This window comes from Chelonoidis abingdonii, chromosome 2, assembly GCF_003597395.2.
Source record: "Chelonoidis abingdonii isolate Lonesome George chromosome 2, CheloAbing_2.0, whole genome shotgun sequence".
Classification (NCBI taxonomy): domain Eukaryota; kingdom Metazoa; phylum Chordata; order Testudines; family Testudinidae; genus Chelonoidis; species Chelonoidis abingdonii.
This window is the reverse complement of record NC_133770.1, coordinates 23,534,249-23,555,065: the sequence shown is the minus strand read 5'-3', so window position 1 is coordinate 23,555,065 and position 20,817 is coordinate 23,534,249. Positions and strand designations below refer to the sequence as shown.

The following is a 20,817-nucleotide window of genomic DNA, read 5'->3' as shown; positions in this document are numbered from 1 at the left end:
ATGGCATCAAGGCACATTGAATACAAAAAGTTTTAAAACACAAATAACCAACCTTCAGACAGCCACTTTGTTCAGTCTCACCTTGTGCCAAATGTTAATCCCCAGAAAACCATAATAATTATAAAACTACATAAGGAACAAAAGCTAAAACAATACTAAATTGTCAGTAAAATGCTAAACAAAATTAATCTTAATAAACCATATCCTTCTACTTACCAAATTCTGGTGGACCTCCAAAAGGAGGAAAAAATAAAAGGTAGTGCTCTCCACTGAGAATTCTCTGCTATTTTCCTTAGTGTTATGTTTAAAACTGATAGTGAGAGCTGATTAGTTGATTTCAAATCAGGTTTAGAATCTGAATCATTTTAGGTTTAGAATTTGTCCTAAAAAATTTGAGAAAGGAACTCAGGATCTATAGAAAATCTTTAGAGAAGACAGGTGTATTTATCTAAAAATAGCATTCTTTGAAGATAGTAGTTTGTCTGGATCAACACATATCAACTTTCCTCTGTTAAGGTAGGAATTACTCTTCTATTTAGGTTAATGGAGTAGGTTGATAACAGACAGTTAAGTAGTTAATGTGACAAGGTGGGTGAGGTAATAATCTTTTACTAGAGGAAGTACTGTTGGTGAAAGAGACAAGCTTTCGAGCTACACAGAGCTCAGCTTCCATGAGGTTCAAAACCTTGCCTCTTTCACTAATAGAAGTTGGTCTAATAAAAGCTATTACCTCACTCACCTTTTCTCTCTAAGATCCTGGAACCAACATGGCTACAACATTGCAGGCAAGTAGTTAATGTGGCATTTGTACCCAATGATTTCTTAACAATGAACAATAGCTGGTTTAGACTCAAGGCTAAAGTCTTTACTAATGAAGCTATACATTTATCTCCATTGTCACATGATAGATGCGACATGTCCTATGAGCTGGGAATCCACAAAAATTCTGTTTTTTGGGCTCCTTAATACAAAGTGTCTCGTGTTTGCTGTAAGAGAGGCATGACCATGGGAATACTGCCAATACATTGTAATCAGGCCTATCCTAGGAAATTAGGTTGATATAACTATGTGAGATCCATTCAATTTAGCTTTTGAGTGTTTAACAACATACTAAAAGAACTGCCTGCCAAAGTGTAAAATTACCTCCCAAGGTAACAGCAGGAACTTGTACATCTTCTGATGTGGAAGTAAGAAACAAATGAGTTCCTAACTCCTGTCAGTTGAGACAGTTTTGCTATCAGTGAATTGCTTATATAGAATATTAATAAATAGGATACATTTAGCCAAAAATGCTGGCTATTTGTTTTATTTAATTGAATTTAATTAGGAGCTATATTAGACATCAGAGAAAATATATGGGAAAAGCAGTGTTTGGAGTTCATAGGTAATGTGTGCAATACTATAAAATCATCTGAAGAACTTCAAGAAGATGGAACTCATATTTTATCTTACACTTGATGTAATTTGTCTTATAAATGAGCTATATTGTTTGTTTATTACAACTTTTATCACTATATACATTTTTATTTGATTTGCTAATTATGAATACTATTATTTATAAGCTAGTGTTTTGATGTATTTGTGCATAAGAAAAAATAATCAGGGATGGATCTAACATTGTATTACTATTTGCATGTATAGAAACATACTTCGTGTATATTCTTTAATTTTAGGTGCTGTCAGGCATTAAAGCTGATAAAGACCAAGCCAATGATGGGCTTTCTTCTGCATTGCTTATTCTCTATTTGGATTCAGCAAGAAATCTACCAGTAAGTCATATTGTGATAGTAGCCTGTGACTTGGGTGGCCGTTACTTCCTTCTAGCACTTCTTGCTTAATAGTATGCCGCACTGCTTCAGTAACCCACATGCCATGTTTTTCACCCTTGCTCATGTTTTCACGTGTACAATGTAATGGTCCATGTCTCTCAGAAACTAGTACAATGTAGTTAACTATAATTTAATAAAGTCTGCTGTTTAATCAAGGTAATTTTTAAAAGAATGCTCCTTTGATGGATTTGGCAAGACTGCATATTTTATTATGTAATATTTTCTAAAGAAAATAGTATGTACCAGCTATAAAAGAGAAATGGACAGTCCCCATTTGCCTTGAGTTCAAGCAGACTTACATATGTTTGGGCTTAGGAGCTGTTCCATAGTGAAAAATAAATTTGTGAGCACTAGGTTTCAATTAAATCTGTATATTTGAAGGTGCCCAAGAGTAGGAAGGGCTGGTTATCTTGTAGTTGGCCACAGATTACTGAAGTGGTTTTCATACTTGTAAACAATACCAGGAACAGAATGAACGATATCTTAAGTTGGAGTGTGAAGGATACCATTGGGTTTTCCCTGCAGTTGAGCTGGTTTTGTAGCGATGATGTTGGCTAAAACATTAACCCCATAAGGTTTTCAAACCAAGAAAAGGAAATATTATAAAAGTGAAAATTTATGCAACTAATAATTTTTTTAAAATTAGCATCACTTAAAATATGGCTTAAACGGAAAGATGACAAATGTAACTGTAAAAATGCTGAATAAGTCATCCCCATTCCTGTCTTCCTCAAACATTACTATTTCACAAGTCATTTCATAAATACTCTAGCATAGGTTGTATTTTTAATAAAGTAACAATTGGTTGGAAATTGTTTGTATAGACTATAAAGGGAAACTTCATGTGTGGATTTGCACACTGAGGCTACCTTGTTACTTCAGTAGAAATGAATGGGGCATAAATCTGCATAGAATTTACAAAACAGATTACTTCTCTTTTCCCCTTTTCCGTCAAGCTCTGCTTCTCCATGATAGTGCAGCTTCCCCAGAAAGTAGCCAGGCACTTGTTGGGGACTCTGCCTCGACTCTGACTTCTTCATATTCCTGCTTCCTGTAAATATCTAATAGCTTCATCCAATGACATCTGATTTCCCGCAAAAGGGTCAGATTAGAATTTGAATTTTTAAAAAAATTTTTACGTCTAGGAATAAATTTGAGATTTGCTTGCTCTTTGGGACAATATTTTTAGCTCACTGTGTAGGAGTTTGTAGCATTCATCTTCATATTGTGTTAAAACTTTAAGGCGTAATCTGATAGGGAACACTGATGCCTCAGTATTAGAATATTGTGAATTTTTATCCCAAGTACAAACAAGACTGCCCTCTCTTTAGTTAACTTTAATCTCCATTCATGAGGAAAATAGACGCTGTCTGATATTCACTATATACCGCCTGTCCAGGGCATGTGACTGACATTTCTGCATTGCAGTTTGAGGATTGCTATCCACTCAGGAAAAAGATCTGAGTGGTGCTGCCAACAATTCAGCAATAACCTCAGCTTGTTCTTCAGTGTTGCCAAAAAAGCAAACAAAATGTTAGGATCAGAAGGAGTGGAATAGAAAATAGAACTGAAAATATTAAAAATGCTGTTATATACAGGGGTGGCAGGTTTTTATAATTTTTGGTGGTGCCCAGAACAGGTCCAAGTCCCACTCCCCCCCACACCTGCCTTGTAAGCCGATATATATTTTTAAAAATAATGTAAAAATGTGAGGGCTCTGGGGTGGGGCTGGTGATGAGGGGCTTGGGGTTTGGGAGGGGCTCAAGCAGAGGGTTGGGGTGCAGGGGTGAGGGCTATGGGGTGGGGCCGGGGTTGAGAGGTTTACAATGCAGGAGGGGGGCTCAGGGCTGGGGCAGAGGGTTCGGGTGCGAGGGGATTAGAGCTCTGGCTGGGGATGAGGGGTTTGGGGCGGGGTTGGGGATGAGGGGTTTGGGGTGCATGCAAGTGGGCTCCCTCCTGGTAGCACACTCTCCTCACACCACTGTCACTGCATGTGCTCCTAGGACCCCACTCAGGTCCAGGAAACCCCCTCGCCTCCCCTATGGTGGGGAGCGGAGGGCTGCCATCACATATGCGCCTCCTCTCCTGCCTCTGCCCCTCTCTTTAACCTCACTGGGGGTGGAGGCAGCAGTGGTGACTGTGGGGGGACGGCCCTGTGGTGGTGGAGGGTCCTGGCTGAAAAGAGAAGGGTCCGAGGTGGAGGGGCAGGGGCAGGGTCAGTCTGCCCTGACACTATTGGATGGGGGGCAATAAGACCCTGTGGTGGCAGTTGATGCTGGGAGCCAGCAGAGCAGAGCAGAGCTCAGCCTGGAGCTGCAGAGGGTAGCCACTGGCTTGAGGCAGGGACACTCCAGGGCCCGGGGGAGGTGTGTGGGGGCAACAAGTGGGGACTGGAGGACACTCAGGGGAGGCATGCAGAGGTGGCAGGCAGGGCTGGGGGAGAGATCTGACCTCAAACATGGGTGGAGCCGGGCCCCCAGGTCCTGAATATTGCTGGAGCCCGGGCACCACAGGCCCGTATAACTTGCTACCCCTGGTTATATAAATCAACGGTATCCTCTCCTGCTATGTTCTGTCCTGGATACCCTATCGCAAAAACAATACCACAAAAGTAGAGAGAATTCACAGATGAGTGAAAAAATATTATTAGTGATTTGGAAAGACTCCATGTAAAGAGAGACTGAAAAGATTGTTGTAGATGCCAATTTAGTCTGCTATAATAAAAATCTTAAAAGTTCTAGCAGGAATATTTCTTATATGGAAAGGAGAGAAAGAACAAGAGCGTCTTTCTACTCTGGAATTGCCCAAAGGTGGCAGATTGTCTTCTGTGTGTCCACCCTAATTCTGGTATGAAATAATATTTACAAGACCAAACATGAAAGGCGTCCGACACTTCTCAATGTGCACATATTTATCAATGGAATAATTTTGTGTAATTGTTAGTTGGAAACTGAATCTGTTCAGTATTGACAGCTGTTAGTGATGTGGAACAGGGAAAGTTTACTTATGCCATCCTTGATTAGTAGTACATTTCGGATCTAAGGCGTTAGTGTCAGACCCAAATGTTTTTGTAGGTAATTCCAGTCAGAGGCATTTAGTTTTAACAATGAGTCAGAAGCTTTCCATTAACAATATTTTTTTCAATCTCTAGCCATAACTGTCTCTATAAAGAAATGTCGCTTTTGCATTCAAAGATGGCTTGTTAATGGTATTGCCTTCCCATTGTGAATTACAAAGCATTGCATTTGAGGAAAAGGATCTTCAACTTTTCAGACTCCACAAAAATGTATTGTATCTTACACTGGAAATGGCATAGAAAAGGGCTTGTCGCTCTTCACGTACTTAGTAGTATTTGTCATGTTAAAACATAAATGTAGAATATTCAGGGTAAATTAGGAGAATGTTTGAAGATCACTGAGGGAGCCTCTCATGGTTATTGTACTATACAAGTACAGTGTACTGATATAATTGAAATACCTAGTGCTAAAGAAGTAGGATTACTTGATGAAAAGTTTTATGTGGTTTGGAAACATTTACTTATACGTTACATCTTGCAGTTATTCTGGAATCTTTTGACTGTTTTCCTTAACTTTCCTATATAGTAAAGCTGCTTGTGCATTCATTCTGCCACAATCCCATCACTCTTTCTCCTTCCATTTCCATCTTCCTAAGAGTATCTACGAGGGAAACTTTGGGTGTGGCTACTTAAAAGAGAGGAGAGCATCGGGACTAGTCTTTTGTGAAAACACTACCTCACTCTATAGAGCACTATTTGTGAGTTCTCTGGTGTTATATATATGTTTATTTTATTTACTTGCCAGGGTGTGGATTAGTTCTACTAAAGCCACTGACTCTATAGTGGAATGACAAAGCATGCAATTTGTTCTGCTGCATGGTTTCAACCAGTGTGCGTTTGTTTTTGTGCTACCTTTTAACTGCATTTTAGAGATTTAAAATTTCATTTATTATTGTAACATATCTGGTAAGTAAATTATGTTCTATGATAAGAAACTCAAGATGTGTAGGTTATTAAATAGTAAGAGCTTTTATTTAGATTGTTAGATTCATGGAGTAATAAAATACATACTGTATCAGCATACAGTGGATGAAATGTTGACTTTTAGTACTAGAGAAATGAAACTATAATAAATTATTACAACCAACCTCCTTTGTCACAGTTTTAAAATGAGATGTAGCAGGATTTATGAGAACTTGCAATCTTCCCTCACCTGGTTCAGGTTTTGATAAAAAGTTCTTTGTAGCTCTTTGTGCTCTCCAAACTTCAAAGTCCCTTGTAAATTCTATTTCACACCATTAAGTTCCTTGTTATGCCAATTGCAATTTCTTTTCTCTGTTTCAAATAATCTTTGTTAGCCAGCAATGGCCTCATTTGGAGTCCATCACTTACTAAGGGTATGGCTACACTAGAGAGCTTACAGTAGCACAACGGCACCGATGCAGCTGTGCCACTGTAAGCTCTCTAGTGGAGCCACTCTAAATCAATGGGAGAAAGCTCTCCCACTGACTTACTTAATCCACCCTCAACAAGCGGGGGCGGCTGTGTCGGCGGGAGAAGCTCTCCCATTGACATAGCGCTGTCCACACCGGCACTTAGGTTAGTCTAATTTATGTCCCTCAGAGGGGTGGCTTAGTCACAAACACACTCCCTGAGCAACATAACTTATACTGACATAAGTGGTAGTATAGACAGAAGTACTTTGTGCTTGCATTGAACACTGTAGGGTTCACTGAAAACTGATGGCTGCCTTTGAATTTGAATAGTCTTGTATTTTGGCTAACAATCTCTAAACAGACAAGGTGAGTGAGGTAATATCTTTGAAGAAGACCGAAAGAAGTTGGTCCAATACAAGAGATTACTCACCAACTTTGTCTCTCTAATATTCTGGGATGGACGCAGCTGTAGCTACACTACACACACTCTTTAAATGCACGCACTGCTATAAACAACTAGAGATTGGAAGCCATGTCAGTATTCAGGTTCAGAGTTCCTGAGCCAGAGAGAGCTGAATAAGCTTAGAAGGATGTGCAGATTTAAGTGTTGCTGGTGGTCTTTTATTTGATCTAAACCAAACACAATGGTGATGGACCAAAAGACAGCTGTTTGCCTGGTCCTTTGAATTAATATCCATCTGTTTAAGGTTCAAATACCAAATCATATGAACCGTATGTAAATATTTACATTTCATCTAATCAAATCTAAAATACAATTAAATATCTAAATTTACAAATAAAAGGGCATGGTATATAGGTGTCCTAAGCATAAAAATGTATACTATATTATATTTTCTTGGTACTAAAATTTCAAGGTAATTGGTGTTTTCTTCAATAAAAATTATTCTACAACCTTAAAAAAAGGTGTAAAGGAAATATTAATGCTAAATTTTGGCCAAAAGCTTCTATTTTTATTGCTTCTTTTTAAATTTTAGTGTGTGACTTCACATAAGGACATCTCTTCCAGGTATATCTCCCTTTTAGTCACTGGATAAAATCTACAAAGGTTGCTAGGTGATTAACGAGCCTAAATCCCTTTTCAAAAGTGCCTTAGGTGCCCAAGACACTTACAACAATGTGACTCCGCTTATAAGTAACTTAGTGGGTAAAATTTTCAAAAGTGCCCATCATTAGTATTGATATGCACTGTCGTCCTTAGCTCAGAGTACTGGGTTGCAAACATGTCTACCAGTTGCACTGAGTTTAATAAAACTGTTGTAAGGTCACTATCTTCCATAGATCACCAAAGGATGCTCTCAGAGCTTCAGAAGTTTCTGGAACCCCATTTGAGACCACAGGAAGGATTTATGAGATACAGGAGTAATTAGTCGTCATGTTTCAAGGCATTAGTTGACCTCCAGCTAGGGTGAGGGAGACTGCACGGCGAGGGTCTGATAGTAGGCAAGTTGCAGCGATTTGGAATAGGTGGATTTCCCCCTATGGGTACTCACATCTTCTTGTCAGCTGTTTAAAATGGGCCATCTTCATTATCACTACAGTTTTTTTTTTTCTTCTGCTGATAATAGCCCACTTTAATTGATTAGTCTCATTAGAGTTGGTATGGCAACACTCATTTTTTCATGTTCTCTGTGTGTGTGTATATATATCTTCCTACCATATTTTCCACTGCTTGCATCTGATGATGTGGCTTTAGCCCACGAAAGCTTGTGCTCAAATAAATTTGTTAGTCTCTAAGGTGCCACAAGTACTGCTTGTTCTTTTTGCTGAGACAGACTAACACAGCTACCATTCTGAAATCTATTCATACTGAAACACAAACTTCTAAACTGAATGCCAGCAATACTGTAGTACATGCTCTCCTAAGCTAGGATATGGCTAATGACTTCACAACAAGAATATTAAAGAATTTGATTTTCTTCTTTTCAGAAAGAACTGACACTTAATTTTAGTCAACAGTGCATTTGAATTTTAGAAAGGTTTTCTCTTGGCAAAGTACTGGTAGCATTGCTTCCTGTCTTAAGTGTGGCATGTTTGAAAAGTGTGGCATGCTAGTGCTAATTCCTGGGCTGCCACATGCCACAGCTTTTTAAGCAGAACTCCCCATTGCAAGCTGTGGGAAATTGTGCTTGAAAATCAATAGAATGATACAAAATTCTGGAAAGCTTTTGTTTCCTTTATTTAAAAACCCTTTACTTAATTCCTAAAATTACCCCCTCCTGAGGTGGTGGCAATGCAAATTTCCCTTAACGTTTTACAGTTTGCATGCATCACTTCAAGGATAATATGACTACTAATGAAGTAAAATGAGAAACCTTGTTTAGTTAATGGAAAATGGTCAGAGGGCTGAATTGTCATTTCTTAAATCTGGTCAGATTTCTATTGCTGATAGATTTGCACATCCTCAGTTCAAACTAGTAAAATATGTTGCGCTCCTAGTGGCATATTGGTCTGTTGGCAAAGAAAAAGAAGACCAAGAAAAGAAGATGAAAATGCTTACGTTTACAATGAACTAAGCCTTACTAATATCTGGAATAATAATACACCTCTACCCCGATATAACGCTGTCCTCCGGAGCCAAAAAATCTTATCGCCTTATAGGTGAAACCACGTTATATTGAACTTGCTTTGATGCTCCGGAGTGCGCAGCCCCCTCCCCTCCCCCCTGAGCACTGCTTTACTGTGTTATATCCAAATTTGCATTATATTGGGTTGCGTTATATAGGGGTAGAGGTGTATATTTATTTTCCCATAAAAGCATGTTCTCTCACGTCCCCATTTGATTTATCTTTCTTCATGTCAGCTTCTGTGTTGTTTTATTTCAGAAAACATACTTTCCCTTAATAGGAAAGACCAATGTATAAAAGGGCTTTTGGGAAAAGCAGTGCCCCATAATAATCCTTTTAGTAAACCTTGGTGCCTTTTTGTATATCAATAGAAATGATACAGGAGAATATAAAAGGACAGAAAGAAAAAGTGTATTTTAAAAGCAGAATACTTGTAGTAGAAGAGGAGAGAAGAACATTGGGCTATTTTGAAGTAACTTCTGCTTGGTTATTGTTGCGTCATTGTTTTGGGGGGATTTTTTTGTTTGTTTGTGTCATGTCATTAATTAATTAGCCTAGTGGAATTGCTTCATTGCATGACTTATTAACCCTTCATATGTTCTCTTCTGACTTAAAAGAATAATCCATTAAACTTTAACTCTGATGGCTTGAAGAAGGCTGCTGTTCAGAAAGCCCTAAAGGTAAAACTAATACAGTTTTCCATTTAAGGTCACAAAGTTAATTGAAAGCACACAAATGTCTGCAACATGTCTCTGCCAACAGTGGATGGAATTTCTATTGTCAGCAATGCATTTAGTGCCAGAATATTTAATTCCTAGCACCAAGAAGTAAATGACATGGTCAAGACAAGCAGAGTATTTTGGTCTGTGGGAATTTCGGCTCTAACTCAACTAAATGATGCATAGTCGGCTTTAGAATTCTGATTTAAAGTAATACTTCATTAACAAAGCTGACTCCCCACACGTGCCAAATAAGACTTGGTTACTCATTCAGAAATAGGTGATAAACACAATATTTTAGTCCTATTGGGTTTCTAAGATACATTTTCAGTTGGATGTTTTTGCTAGAATCTGTCAGTTTCCATCCAGGGCTCAGTCCTGCAAGACGTTGAGCACTCTCTTCCCAACCCAACAAAGTACTTGCTTGACTCTAAGCATATGAGTATTCTCATTGGAGAATCAAAGCCTTAAGGAGATGTATCAGAAACTGAGTTCCACCTCATTATAAGATTTACATATCTAGGTTCTTAAAAACTATGTTCATTGACACCATGATATGAAAAGTAATCTCTCTATTGTTAATTTCTGAAATCTTTAAGAATCTCTGCTTTAGTGACTGATTTAAAAAATAAAAAACTTTAAATACTAATTTTCTCTGTTGAGGAGTTTCATGTCAATTTTGAATTAATGTTGAATCAATACACTTTAAATATATTCTGAATTATCTTTTATTTGTTTCTTACATGAAAGTTAAAAAATAATGCATTTAGAATGTTCTTTTCCTTGATTTGATTTTTATAAAAATTCTTTGGGTCAGAGAATCATAGACTATCAGGGTTGGAAGGGACCACAGGACGTCATCTAGTCCAACCCCCTGCTCAAAGCAGGACCAATCCCCAACTAAATCATCCCAGCTGGGCTTTCTCAAGCCTGACCTTAAAAATCTCTAAGGAAGGAGATTCCATCACCACCTTAGATAACCCATTCCAGTGCTTCACCACCCTACTAGTGAAAAAGTTTTTCCTAATATCCAACCTATACCTCCCCCACTGCAACTTGAGACCATTACTCCTTGTTCTGTCATCTGGTACCACTGAGAACAGTCTAAATCCATCCTCTTTGGAACCCCCTCTTCACGTAGTGAAAGCAGCTATCAAATCCCCCCTCATTCTCTCTCTCTGGCAGACTAAACAATCCCAGTTGCCCTCAGACCTTCTCTCATAAAATTATGTGCTCCCAGCCCCTCTAATCATTTGTTGCCCTCTGCTGGAACTCTTTCCAACAATTTTCCACTTCTTCTTGTAGTGTGGGCCCAAAACTGGTACAGTACTCTCCGATGAGGCCTCACAGGTGTGAATAGAGGGGAACTGATCACTCCTTATTCTGCTGGCAATGCCCTACTTATACAGCCAAAAATGCCGTTAGCCCTTTTGGCAAGAAGGGCCGCGTCTGACTTCATCCAGCTTCTCCATCCACTGTAACCTCGGCCTTTTCTGCAGGACTTTGCGCCTAGCCATTCGGTCCTAGTCCTGTAACGGTGCATGGGATTCTTCCATCCTAAGTGCAGGACTCTGCACTTGTCCTTGTTGAACCCCATCAGATTTCTTTTGGCCCAATCCTCTGATTTGTCTAGGTCCCTCTGTATTCTATCCCTATCCTCAATAAATACATAACACACACACACAGATTATATTATGCCCAGACATATTGCATGTAAAATCCAGAGATTAGATTTAGAGAATAACTTGAGAACAACATGAATATAAAGTGGAAACTGGAAAAACTTGTTGAAATAGCAGTTTGCACATTTAGATGCTGACATGTCCAGTGAACAGTAAATTCAACCTGCCAAAGGCATATATTATGGAGGCAAGTGGGTGGGTGGGTGGGTGCGCAGGCATGCACACAGAATCATTTATTTCATTAGGACTAAAATGATTAGGTAAAGCCACTGTGTAGTCAGTATTAGGTATAGGATTTTGCTAATGCCTGTATTGTTATTTACATCTTTATACAAAGAAAAGATATTTTTAGGCAACACTGTGTGAAACAAAAAAAAAAACAAAATGAATCTTCCTTATTTAAGTCTGCATAAAGCATTCTTTAACTATGTTGATGGATTTTAATCTTATTTTCATTGTATTCCCTGAACACTTACAGCTATTTTGGGTGGAACTAAATATTTAAAGTTTAAAAACAGAAATTGAGCATTTGTTCATGAAAGGAATATTCCTTTAACTTTGTGCTTTAAAGGAAATTCTGACAATAAGCAAAATGTATCTGATAAGAATCATGTCATATTATAGGAAATATCAGATGTAGAAGATTAATATGAGACATGAACTGATTCTTAATGCTTAAGAAGTTCAAAACAAGAGTAGTGATTCAATCATAAAGTACATTCTTGTGACCTTACATGTTTTAAGTAGGGCTTCGCTGACTTTTCTGTTTAATTTATGTCTAATCTTATTAATCTTTTTTGGGTAAAATCTAAAATAAATTAACCTTGTACACTGTTTTCTTAAATTGCATTAACAACTTCTTGAGATGATTAATGTTTATGTCTACCTTTTCTCTTTTGCTTAAATTTTTATTTGATAGGCCTGTCTAAAATGTGTTATGGAAATACATGGTTAGAAATATTTCTATTTTATATAGTTCGATTCTGAATTAATGTTTATTTTTACAGTTTGAGCTAATGCTATACAGCTATGAGCTAGGCTCAGATATGGGAGTTGGTTGATTCTCTAATAAAGAGTATTTGGTAAACTGTAGAAATACCTATCAGGTACATTACAGTGCATCTTCATTCTTCCCACCCAAAAAGAAGAAATGTTGATGATCTGGTATTAAATCCAGTTTAATTATACTATAGCATTGTACATAAAGTAAGCTTCCTGAGTTGGCACTTTCTCCATATCTTCCATCGGCATGCCAACCACAACATTCATTTTGCTGTTGTGATGATGCTCTGTCAGTTGTAATGCTCATTACAAGGTTGGGAGGTTGCACTTTTTCAAACAGTTTCATTCAAAGGGTAGCAAGAGAACAGTTGGAACTCTGAAACTCCAACTTGTTTGTAGCACTGTTCTTAAACTAGTCTACTATGGATGAGTGAGTCTGTATCATTGCTGTATGTTAAGCAACTAAGAAGCCACCAACCATGTAAATGTGTGCATATCATCATGCTTTCTGTTAAATACCGAGGATAGTAAAAATGCATGTAGCAGAGTGAATACAATTTTGATATTTAAAAAAACAGATTGGGTTCAAAGGCTGAGGGGTATTTAAATACTGGAGTGAAATTGAAGTAGAGGGAAATGTAATAGCATATTCTAAAGATTAAGTTTATGCTTTCTCCTCTTTCAGTCAGGAAAGAAGATAAACAGCAACCCCAACCCTCTAGTCTTATTGTCAGTTGGACACAAGGCACAGGAAAGTAAGGTAAGCTACTGTTCTCAACACTTAGCTCTTTCAGAGACATTTGGGTCTTTAACTATATGTGCTTGGCAGTGGACCACCAAGCCTTTAGCCCCTAGGGCAAATTGTAACCAAAAGTCAATTTAAGTCTTATCTGTCTGAAACGAGCTGGTGGACTCAGTTGGATAACTGGACATTGGAACAACCAAAAACGACCCCCACAATTGGCACTAATTAGCATTCTGACTCGCATTCTTAGCAGAGAGGCCAGAGACTCAATGAGCATGAACATAGGTTATAAACTCTTTGTGGCAGAGATTGTCTTTTTGGTCTGTGTTTGTACAGTACCTAATACAGTGGAGTCCTCATCCATGACTAGGGCTCCTCAGCGCTGTGATAATATAAATAAATTATGATCCTTAGAGCTACCTGTTCTTTTTCGAGTGATGTCCCTGTGGGTGCTCCACTTCAGGTGTTGGTGCGTCCCTGCGCTGTTGATTGGAGAATTTCAGCAGCAGTGCCATCTGGGTCAAGTATGCACTGTTCCTGTCTCGTGGCACCTCATAAAGCATACACGAACTGAGCCCCTCAGTTCCTTCTCAACTGTTGGCCAGAGACGGAGCTCCCAGCCATATCACAACATTAGCTTGTTTTAGTGTTAAAATAGTTAATAGTCAGTTACTTACCTCCTTTATTCTCTTCTGCTTTAGTCTAAAAAAAATATTTATTTTTATTTTTCACAGACTGTTTTAGTGTCTGTACCTGGAACGAACCATTATTTTTTCAGTTATGCCTTGTTTACCAGGATTTTAGCTCTGCTTGTCATGCCGGGATGCCATGCCCATGTCAGATGGACACTTCTGCTGCTTCCGTTACTTGGATGAGTCGCATATTCCTCAGAAATGTGCTCACTATAGCAACCTGAAGGCTCAAGCTAGGAGGAACAGGGATATGTGCCTCAAAATCATCTTTATGGAGTCGTCATCTTTGCACCTGGCCTCCAACCCTTGGCAGGAGACCCCCTCTGCACAAAAGTCCCTAGAGCCCTCACTTTCTGCTCAGAGGAAGACTCACTTCTCCAAAAAATCAATGAGGAAGGAAGCAGCAACTTCTCCTCAGAGAGAGCTGATCAAAAACAAAGCGGTCTCCAGCCAGCTTGCTCTCCTCGATACTGAATGCACCACAGCTAAATACCTATGAGGCACTGGGATCCTCCAGCACCACCTGCACCATGGCCTCTGCCAATCCCCAGCACCCAGGCACAGAAACGAGAAGCAGGAGTAAACCTGCAGTCTCCATAGCGGCTCCAGCAACACCGCTTAAGGAGACGAAACTGCCAACACAGGCTATGCCACCATCACCTGCCCCATCAGCTTCATCAGCACCGACCAACTCTTCAATAGTGATGCCAGTAGCACCAACCCAATTGCCGCCAAAACCATCAGCACCATCGACTGCACTGCTGAATCCATCAGCATCAACCACTTCGGCGCCGAAACCACCAGTACTGCATCACCTCCATCATAAGGACATATTAGTATTATCCATGCCAGCATCACCACTTTTTAGCACCAACAGCTCTCTGGTGCGCACGATACCAGAATAGCCTATATAACCAATAGCACCTCAATTCTCTAGTGAGGAGGAAGATAATGAGGAAGAGGGTGTTCTTTTTCTTCACAACATTCCTCACAACCAACAAATGCCAACCTCTGGACCTCTAAGAGTGAGGCCTCAATATACACCCATGGATGCCTAACCATGCCATTCTCCATGCAGTGGCCTGGGACCCCTGGGCCACCTATAGAAAGCATTGCAGCGGGCTCCCCCTCCCAGTACCTATGAACTGAGGCCATGAAACTGTGGAATTGGTGCATTCAACACAATATTAGCATCTCAGCCTCCTACCTTCCAGGCTGTCAGAACACTACAGCGGACATATTGAGCAGAGAATTCTCACGCAATCATGAATAGGAACTGAACGAAGTAGTCCTCCAAAACATATTTCAACTTTGGGGCCACCCATCCATCAACCTCTTTGTGACATCACAAAATTTCAAATGCCTTCAGTTCTGCTCGAGAGCCTGCCTGGGACCCCGATTACTAGGGGATGTCTTTCTCCTCAAATGGGAAGCACCACTTCTTTACATGTTTCCACTGATATGACTTCTATTGAGTGTGATGCACAAAATATGTACCAACAAAGCAAAGGTCATACTGATATCCCCAACGTGACCAAGACAGATTTGGTACTCCTACCTGCTGCAGATGGCGGTATGTGTATCATGCACTGTACCACTCTAGATGGATCTCCTCTCACAGAACGCTGGACAGGTTCACCACCAAAACCTGGAGAGACTTCAGCTGAAGGCAAGGCTCCTACATGGTTCGATCATGATGAATTAGCCTGCTCAGAATAGGTTAAGCACATGGTACTAAACAGTAGGAGGACAACCACATGCAAGACTTACCTTCAGAAGTGGAAGAGATTCTCCATATGGTGTCAAGGCAAACATGTTACTGCAATTTCCAATCTCTCCCCTTGATATTGGATTATATCGTGGAGCTAAAAAATTCAGGGTTATCTATTAGCTCAATCAAAGTACATCTTGCAGCATCATGAGATCGACAAGGCATCGCTATTTGCGCATCCAATCACAAAATGCTTTCTTATGGGCATTCAGAATGTTTACCCTGAAGTATGTGCACCCATGCCACCTTGGAACTTGAATCTGATATTGTGATGCCTCACCAAGTCTCCATTTGAACCCTTACCAACGTGTTCACTGACACACCTATTAATGAACGTAGCATTCTAAGTCACCATTACATTGGCCTGTTATATTGCTGAGATAAGGGCTCTCGTGGCATGTCCGCCATATTCCATAGTCAATAAGGACATGGCCACCTTGAGACCACATCCAAAATATCATCCTCCTTCCACATAAACCAGCCAATCCATCTCTGCTTTCTTTCCCAAACGTCATGAGAGTGCAGAAGATGCTCTACTACATACTCTAGATGTCAGACGTGCACTAGCGTTCTGCCTTGACAGAACTAAGCCTTTCAGAAAATCTCCCAACGCTTTTCCTTTCCACCATAGAATGTTCTAAAGGATCTGCCACATAAGCTATCAAAATGGATCTCTGGATGCATTCACCTCTGTTACCAGCAAAACAACTTACAACTCCTACTGAGGATCAGAACTCATTCTACCAGATCTGTAGCCTTTTTGAACTATGTACCACTCACAGACATATGTAGATCTGCCACCTGGGCCTCTGAACATATGTTCATAAAACACTACACAATTGCCCAGAGCACAGGCTCAGATACACTTCTAGGTCTAACAGTGCTCTCTCCAGTCATTCAGACAACAACTCTGAAGCCCCTTCTATTCAATGTGAGGCACTGCTCTACAGTCCTCTGAAGTGGAGCGCCCATAGGGACATCACTTGGAAAAGAAGAGAAGGTTATTCACTCTTTGCAGTAACTGAGGTTCTTTGAGATGTGTGTTCCTGTGGGTGCTCCAATACTCACCCTCCTCCCCTCTACTTCGGAGTTCAGTTTATAGACTCTCTGGTAGAGAATGAACTGTGAGGGGTCCGGTTGTGCATGACAGATGAGGTGTTAACAATGCCGCAAGAAGAGGATGGCACATGTGCGACCCAGAAGGGCACTGCTGTTGAAATTCTCCAGTCAATGGTGCAGGGACGCACCAACTTCTGAACTGGAGCACACACAGGGTCACACATCTCAAAGAACTTCAGTTACTGCACAGAGTGAGTAACCTTCTCTTCTCACTAACAATGTTCTCTCTAGGTTGGGCTTAGATCACATTGGTAGAACTAAGTACAGAAGCTTGCATTGCAAAGACTGTAGATAAATAGGACTTAAATCTCCACAAATATTGATCAAGCACTACAAATTTTTAAAATAAAAACAAATAAATTAATGACATACTAGCAACACAGCAATGAGATAAATACAAGGAACTATTTTTAAGCAAAAGATGCAGTGATCCAAACTGGAGATCACATTACCAGTGGTGGTTGCCTTTTTATATCTGTGTTCACATATCTTATTGAAAATTTTATCAGAAGACAAACAGCATGTTGTACATGCAACATTCATATAGATATTGATTTGAGAACTGGAAGAGAATATAAACAAATATTTTGGGGTAAATTATTAATCTGAACTCCACATAACAGCCCTTTTTAATGTCAGTCTTTCCAAAAAATGCTGCTTTCTGGAAATGACATGGCAGTTTTCACCAGTCACTGGAAGTAGTGAGATTCAGTTTTGTTGTGTCATCCAGTCTTGGTGCACCCACTGACACTGAGGAAGACTGGGAAAGAACAATCACTAGTTTGAAGTTGAAACCTTATGGTAAAGTTACTTTGTTCACAGACGAACACCATCTAGGGTGGAGGTTCATCAGTTGGAATTACACTTTGCACAATATAGTGCATTGAACTGTCCATCCATGTAACTTATAAAAGAAGTAGGGCTTCTGATTTTAGGTTTTTACTGATATACATGGATAAAACATCCAAAGTAGTAAATAAATAAAAATCAACGTTCATTCAAAAAATACTAGAAATGTTAATTGTATCTAAGGGCTTGTCTATACTGAACAGTAATGCAAACTTCAGGGGTTGATTTCTAAAATGCACTAATTTGTTGCTCATTAATTGGTCTTTGTATACCCTGCTGATGTGCACTAAAGGTTCTTCTTCGAGTGCTTGCTCATATTGATTCCAATTAGATGTGCGCACGTTGTGTGCACGATCATCGGAAGATTTTTACCCTAGCAACACTTGGTGGATCGGCTGAGGCACCCCCTGGAGTGGCGTGCTTATGGTGCCCGATATATGCCCCTGCTGGCCCAGCGCCCCCTCAATTCCTTCTTACTGCCCATAACAGTCGTTGGAACTGTGGAGCGCAGCTAGCTGTTCTCCATTCTCCCTAGCATTCGTTTTTCGTACTTGTTAATAGTTTTCATTAGTAATAAGTAGTTGTGAATAGTTGTTTAATGGTTGTGGTAGTTAGTTTAGATTAGTTTCTTGTCGAGAGGGAGCAGGTTCCCCCCCACCCCCACTGCCTGGTGTCCAGGCCCATGCCAGGGTCTCTGGGTTTCAAACCCAGCTCGGCTTGCCTGAGGCTGATGCCAACAGGAGATCCCCATGACTCCTGCCTAAGGTGTCTGGGGGAATCCCACCAAGCAGACAAGTGTCGCATTTGCAAAAGCTTCAGGCCCAGGACCAGTAAGCAGCGGGACTCTAGATTGAAGCAGCTCCTTATGGACGCGGCATTTAGCTCGGTCCCTCCACTTCGCGGGACCCGGCACCGTCATCGTCGGTGCAGAGTGCCCCTGCGGCACCGACTGGTCCAGCACCACATTCGGACTTGTCGAAAGACATGCACCATACCTCCACGGCGCCTCCGCCACCACGGCACCGATCAGAATCGGTTTTCATTAGACGAGTCAGAATAAGGGCCCCCCCCAAACCACCAGCGGGGCCCAAGCAAAACTTTTGAAGGTGCACCTGAGGACAGAGCACGAGTTTCCCTTCAGGATCCCTTCCCGCCCTTCTCCAACCAGCTTTCCTATTTCCTCCCTGGGTGGTCCCACGTAACATCAGACCACTGGATCCTATGCATGGTGGAAAGCGGATACCGACTCCAATTTGTTTTGCCCTCCCCTTTCCCACCTTCTCTCTCCGTCCATCTTCAGGGACCCCTCTCACAAGCAACTCCTTCTACAGGAAGTGCAGTCGCTCCTGGCTATTGGGGTGATAGAAGAGGTTCCAAGAGAACTGCAGGGCAAAGGGTTTTATTCCCATTACTTCCTAATCCCCAAAGCAAAAAGGGGGCTAAGACCCATTCTGGACCTGCGCGGACTCAACAAGTACATGAAGGACGCGTACTTCCACATAGCGGTTTACCCACCCTACAGGCGTTTCCTCCACTTTGTGGTCAACCAACAGCACTTCCAATTCACCGTCCTTCCTTTCGGCCTCTCCACAGCCCCCGTAGTGTTTACAAAGTGCATGGCTGTTGTAGCTGCTTCCCTTCGTCAGCAACAGATCCAAGTGTTCCCGTATCTCGACGACTGGTTCATTCGAGGTCGCTCCAGAGATCAGGTGCAATCTCATGTTCAGAACACCATGGCCATGATCGATCGACTAGGCCTACTGTTCAACGTTGCAAAATCTACTCTGGTACCAACCCAGAGGATAGAATTTATAGGAGCAGTCTTAAATTCTGGCCTGGCTTGACACGCCAGACGCATGCTTCCAGTCCATAGCGAACATCGTCCGCGCCCTACAAACCTTCCTGACCTCAACCGTGAAAACATGCCTGTGCCTCCTGGGACACATGGCATCTTGCATGTATGTGACCAGACACGCCAGGCTATGACTATATCCCCTGCAGGCCTGGCTATCCACAGTGTACTGACCAAGTCGGGACAGCTTGCACATGATAGTTGTCATTCAGCCAGGAATATTAGCCTCTCTAGACTGGTGGCTGGTCCACAAGGTAGTGTGTGCAGGTGTGTCATTTCATGCCTGACAGCTCTCTATGTCCCTGGTCATGGACACCTCATTCTTGGGATGAGGGGCCCACCTCGGGAATCTCCGTAAACAAGGGTTATGGTCAGCAGCAGAACTATTCCTGCACATAAACGTATGGGAGCTCAGAACAGTGCGCCTGGCACGTCAAGCATTCCAACAGCACATTCAAGGCCGTTGTGTTGCAGTCCTCACAGGCAACACAACGGCCATGTTTTATATCAACAAGCAAGGGGGAGCCCAGTTGTCCCTTCTCTGTCAGGAGGCCACTCGTCTGTGGAAATTCTGCATAGCCCACTCGATCCATCTGGTGGCGTCATTTCTCCCGGGAGTCCAGAACACCTTAGCAGACCACCTCAGCAGGTCATTCCTGGCTCACGAGTGGTTGGTTTGCCCGGATGTTATCCATTCTGTCTTCCAGAGGTGAGGATTTCCCCTGATAGACCTATTCACCTCTTGCGACAGTCTGAAATGCCAGGTGTTCTGTTCTCTCCAAGGTCACTCCCCTGGCTCTCTCTTGGACGCCTTCCTAATACAGTGGAATCCTCACCTGTGCTATGCCTTTCTTCCATTCCCGCTAGTCCACAGAGTCCTGCTCAAAATCCTCAGTGACAGAGCCTGGCTGATTTTGATTGCCCCGGCGTGGCCCAGGCAGCACTGGTATACCACTCTCCTTGAGCTGTCAGTGGACACTCTGATTCCACTCCCACTGTGGCCAGACCTCATCACTCAAGATCACAGACACCTCCGTCATCCTGATGTGCAGTCTCTCCACCTCACAGCATAGATGCTGCATGGCTAAACCAATCTGAGCTGTGCTGCTCTCACTTGGTTCAACAGGTACTTTTGGGTAGCAGAAAGCCCTCTACCAGATCCACATACTTAGCCAAGTGGAAATGTTTTTCTTACTGGTGCGCCTGGAATCATAAGACCCCCCCTACGGGTGGCAGTTCCTGTCAATTTGGACTACCTCTTGTCCTTAAAACAGCAGGGCTTGGCCATATCATCCATTGGAGTGCACCTGGCAACTATTTCAGCGTTCTGCCCTGGTGAGGACGGACGTTCTATCTTCTCCAATCCTATGATCACTAGATTTCTCAGGGGATTGGAGCACCTGTTCCCACAAATTAGACAGCCAGCTCCTACGTGGGATCTTAACCTGGTCCTCTTCAGGCTCATGGGTGCTCCCTTTGAGCCAATAGCAACTGCTCACTCCTGTACCTTTCCTGGAAGA

The 20,817-nt window shown here is 41.4% G+C and overlaps 1 protein-coding gene across 1 annotated transcript in view; it reads left to right on the top strand.

The window, feature by feature from the left end:
• The window catches only part of ESYT2 (extended synaptotagmin 2), a 138,968-nt gene that overhangs the window by 102,424 nt on the left and 15,727 nt on the right, over positions 1-20,817 (top strand). The window contains 3 exon segments of the mRNA XM_032806341.2: positions 1,674-1,769; positions 9,484-9,546; positions 12,955-13,029. Of these exon segments, the coding sequence (XP_032662232.1) occupies positions 1,674-1,769; positions 9,484-9,546; positions 12,955-13,029 (234 nt within the window).